Source organism: Galeopterus variegatus, unplaced genomic scaffold, assembly GCF_000696425.1.
Source record: "Galeopterus variegatus unplaced genomic scaffold, G_variegatus-3.0.2 Scaffold679, whole genome shotgun sequence".
Classification (NCBI taxonomy): domain Eukaryota; kingdom Metazoa; phylum Chordata; class Mammalia; order Dermoptera; family Cynocephalidae; genus Galeopterus; species Galeopterus variegatus.
Genome location: NW_007726790.1, coordinates 789,803 through 794,101, shown reverse-complemented (window position 1 = coordinate 794,101; position 4,299 = coordinate 789,803). Strand labels below are relative to the sequence as shown.

Genomic DNA, 4,299 nt, shown 5'->3' with positions numbered 1-4,299 from the left:
AAAGGACAAGAGATGTCTATTGTTTTTGTTGCCAATGATGACAAAGGATGGAGAAAGATGATTCTAAAAGATGGTTCCAGAAAGATAATTGTGAATCAAGAGAAGATTCTAAGGTAGGAAAAACCCAAACCATGGTAAATGAAAGAATTATGGCTCTTTCCTTACCGAAAGAAAATGGAATCCAGGGGGCAAGTTTTAGGAGGTAGAGATGACAGAAAGTGGTAAGAGGGACTAGCAGGGCCCTCGGGAAATCCTGATGGTAAATGAAAGAATTATGGCTCTTTCCTTACTGAAAGAAAGTGGAATCCAGGGGGCAAGGTTTAGGAGGTAGAGATGACAGAAAGTGGTAAGAGGGACTAGCAGGGCCCTCGGGAAATCCTGAGACGCTGCACTGAGCTCAGCAGTGCTTCTGCCTCTGTTCTTTTATTGCATCTAACAGCAAGGAGCAGAAATTTACAATTAGAAGTTATTTTCCAAGCCTAGACGTTAATGATTTACTGCATTGAATGGAGGGGGGAAGATATTGGTAACACTGTAGAGATAGAAGAGTAAGTTCTGGGTTAAAATAATAATAATTACTAATTAAAGAAGATTTAAACAAACAAATATATAGAGAGAAATGAATTAGGAGTGAAGAATTTGAATCAAGGAAATGATTCTAAAACAGCATTCTCTGTGGCCTAGGACAAAAAATGAACTGAGACAAGGCTGAAATGCCTTTCCACCTTCCTACCCTTACTTTTAAGTCACAAAGAAACTTCTCTTTCCCCCAGACACTTTCCCAGAGCTTCCCAAACAGAAATTGTTAGACATCCCAGGTTATTTTCCCATTTCAAACCATTGCTTCCCCAAGCATCACTCACTGCTTTGGGTTGTAATTGACTTTTTACTTCTCTGCATTTTTTTTACTGCATTGAGAGGTCACTATTTGTCACCTCTGGATCCCTACAACCTAGTACAGTAACTATTGCACAGGACACACTTGATTTATATTTATCCTATTTTTCAAAATTACCTATTTGGTTAGATAACCAAATTAAAACAAACAAGCAAACAAAAGAACAAAAAAGACAAACAAATGAATGAATGAATTCATGCACACATGAATGAATGAATATTTATTTTCTTACCAGGAGGATTTAATACAAATCAGGAGAAGGAAGATATACTTAGAACTGCGCAACAGGTTTCATCCATTCTGTCCTTGTAATTATTTTACACATTCTGGAGACACAGGAGCAGATTCATGCATATATTCTTAAGTTGAACCACAGCAGGCAAATCCCTTCCACTTTCTGTACCTCAGTTTCTGATTTGTGCAATAAAATGTTTGAGAAATAATCTCTCATAGGTCTACCAGGCTGTCATTCCAAACTTTGTTAAATATACTTGCCAAAAGGGATGTTTTTAGTAGCAGTTTATACTGCTGTGTGGGGACCAGGAGATAAGGAGAGGAAGGTAAGAAGGTCTGAAATCAGACTGCTAAGCCAGTGCCAGAACTGCCAGGGACAGGTATGGCCATCATCATTCAGGCCTCACCCTTCAGAGACACACCCTGGCCTAGGCCAATGTGTTCACAGGAGGAGGGAGGGCAGGAGCCAGGGCTGGGCATAAAAGGCAGAGCAGGGCCAGCTGGTTACACTTGTTTCTGACACAACCGAGTTCACTAGCAACCTCACAAACAGACACAATGGTGCATCTGACTCCTGAGGAGAAGGGTGAGATCAGTAATCTGTGGAGCAAGGTGAACGTGGACGATGTCGGTGGTGAGGCCCTGGGCAGGTAAGTATCATGGTTACAGGGAAGCTTAAGGAAGCAAATGGAAGCTGAACATGTGGAGACAGAACAGTCTCCTGAGTTTCTCACCATCACTGACTCCCTTTCTCCTGTTTTCACCCCCTCAGGCTGCTGGTTGTCTACCCATGGACCCAGAGGTTCTTTGGGCACTTCGGGGACCTGTCCTCTGCTGATGCTATTATGCACAACCCTAAGGTGAAGGCCCATGGCAAGAAGGTGCTAAGCGCATTTAGTGATGGCCTGCAACACCTGGACAACCTCAAGGAGACCTTTGCTAAACTGAGTGAGTTGCATTGTGACAAGCTGCACGTGGATCCTGAGAACTTCAGGGTGAGTCTGGGGGTCCCTCAACTTTCTTCTTTCTCTTCTTATCTATGGTCAAGTAAATGTCATGGAGCAGATGCATAGGTATTAGTGTCCAGTTTAGAATGAAAAAAGGCATCTAGTCACATCACTCTGGACCTTCAGAACCACTTAGTTTTTTAAGTTCTCTATTCATGTTCTACCTTGTTTAATTATTTCCCTCTCTTTTTCTTCTTCTTAATTTCTTCTATTTTTTTCATTAAACTTTTTATTTTCCATTTGTAAATTTTTTTAAATTTTATTATTTTAATCGCCATTTTTGTTTGTTTGCCTCCTATATAATACATTCTCTGATCTCCCTTTAAGGCAAGGAGGATAAAATGTTTCATGTTTCTTTGCACAACTCTGAAAAATAGGAATGGTAATTTAATTTCTGGGTTTTGGCAATAGAAGGAATATTTCTGCATATAAATTCTGGCTGATACAGGCGGTTTCATATTGATAGCAGCAGCTAAGACGCAGCTATGATTCTGTTTTTATTTTATGGTTACAACCATAAGCACGACTTGAGATGAAGTAGAATATTCTGTATCCAAGCTGGTTTCCCCTGATAATCATGTTCATACTTCTCGTCTCTTCCCCACAGCTCCTGGGCAATGTGCTGGTGGTTGTGCTGGCCCACCACTTTGGCAAGGATTTCACCCCACATGTGCAGTCTTCCTATCAGAAGGTGGTGGCTGGTGTGGCCAATGCTCTGGCTCACAAGTACCACTGAGCACCATGTCCTCAGAGCCCTACTGCTTAACATTGGGAAATTATAAAGGGCTTTGAACTTCTGGCTTCTGCCTAATAAAGAACATTTATTTCATTGCAATGTTGTATTTAAATTATTTCTGCGTCTTTCACTTAGAATGACACATGGGAGAGCAAGGCATATAAAACACAAAGAAATGAGGGGTTAGTTCAGACTTTGTGAAAATATGCCTATATCTTGGTCTCCATGAAAGAAGGTGAGGCTGTAAGCAAAGGTATGTGGGAAACAGCCCCTTCTGCCTATTATTCACCCCTCAGAAAAAAGATTCAAGTGGCAGCTTGATTTGGGGGTCAGTTTTTTCTTATATTTTGTTTTAAATTATTTATTTTCTTCACCTGTCCCCATAAATGTCTTTTCTCTGTCAAAAGCCTCAGAGCCCTAACTTCACTAAGGTCTTCTACTTAAAGATACCACTTTTCCTCTAAGGTTTTCCTTCCGTGTTTTACTGTTCCGTTGCTCCTCCTCCCTTGACCACCGTTAGACTCTATATGATTTATACAATCTAAATAATATATAAATTGTCTCTACTGTCTTCTAGAAATCTGCTGTAAGGAGGAAAGACAGGGAAGTGGTTGGTCTGCCTTGTCTCCTGAGCCTTCTTTCTCTGCCCCCACCAATGACAATGACCAGGAACCTGCAACGTTGGGCTCCCTGGGCCTTTCACTCTTTCACAGTCTGCATTGGAAGGAGTGGACTGTTAATAGTGCCAAACATGTAATACTGAGGAGAATGTGAAAAGGGGCTTTTTGTGGCTTGATTGTCACTATATCTTATAACACTTTCACAGATCCACACCAAATGGGAATCCCCTCCCTCAGGATGGTTAGGGTTGGTATCCAGAAAGTGATTGGAGATCTACCGTCTCCCTTATTCTGCCTCTGATGGCTTCTCTATCTCTATAGTTATTAGCATAGTGTGACCATCAGCAACACATCCTAAATTCATTTGTTCTCTCATTAGCCATTTAGGTGGATGTTAGATTCTGGAAATAAAACATGAGTCTCAAGTGGTCCCTGTCTCTTCCTCATCCCAATTCGACTAACTGGTAAGATTCCGAAACTAATGCATGTACCAAGTGACAAGTGGTTACCGAACAGTGTGTACAAGGTTTTATGGGATTAGAGGGTGAAACCCTCAAAATGGAGTAAAATCAGAACCCTGTCTTACATCATATACAAATATCAACTCAAAATAAATTAGAGACTTAAACAAAGACCTGAAACTGTAGAACTTCTAGAAGAAAACGTAGGGGAAAGCTCCATAGCAGTGGTCTAGGCAATGATTTTTGTTTGGATTTAACACCAAAGGCACAGGCAACAAAAACAAAAAATAAACAAGTGAGACTATATTAAAGAAACAAATTTTTGCATAGCAATGGAAATGAT

General features: G+C 40.6%; 1 protein-coding gene across 1 annotated transcript; it reads left to right on the top strand.

The window, feature by feature from the left end:
- Positions 1-1,644: 1,644 nt before the first annotated feature.
- On the top strand, positions 1,645-2,974 carry LOC103589359 (hemoglobin subunit beta). The gene is made up of 3 exons (XM_008571314.1): positions 1,645-1,782; positions 1,905-2,127; positions 2,747-2,974. Exons 1-3 carry the CDS (start codon positions 1,691-1,693, stop codon positions 2,873-2,875), a joined length of 444 nt encoding a protein of 147 aa, XP_008569536.1. The 5' UTR covers positions 1,645-1,690; the 3' UTR covers positions 2,876-2,974.
- The last annotated feature ends 1,325 nt before the right edge of the window (positions 2,975-4,299 follow it).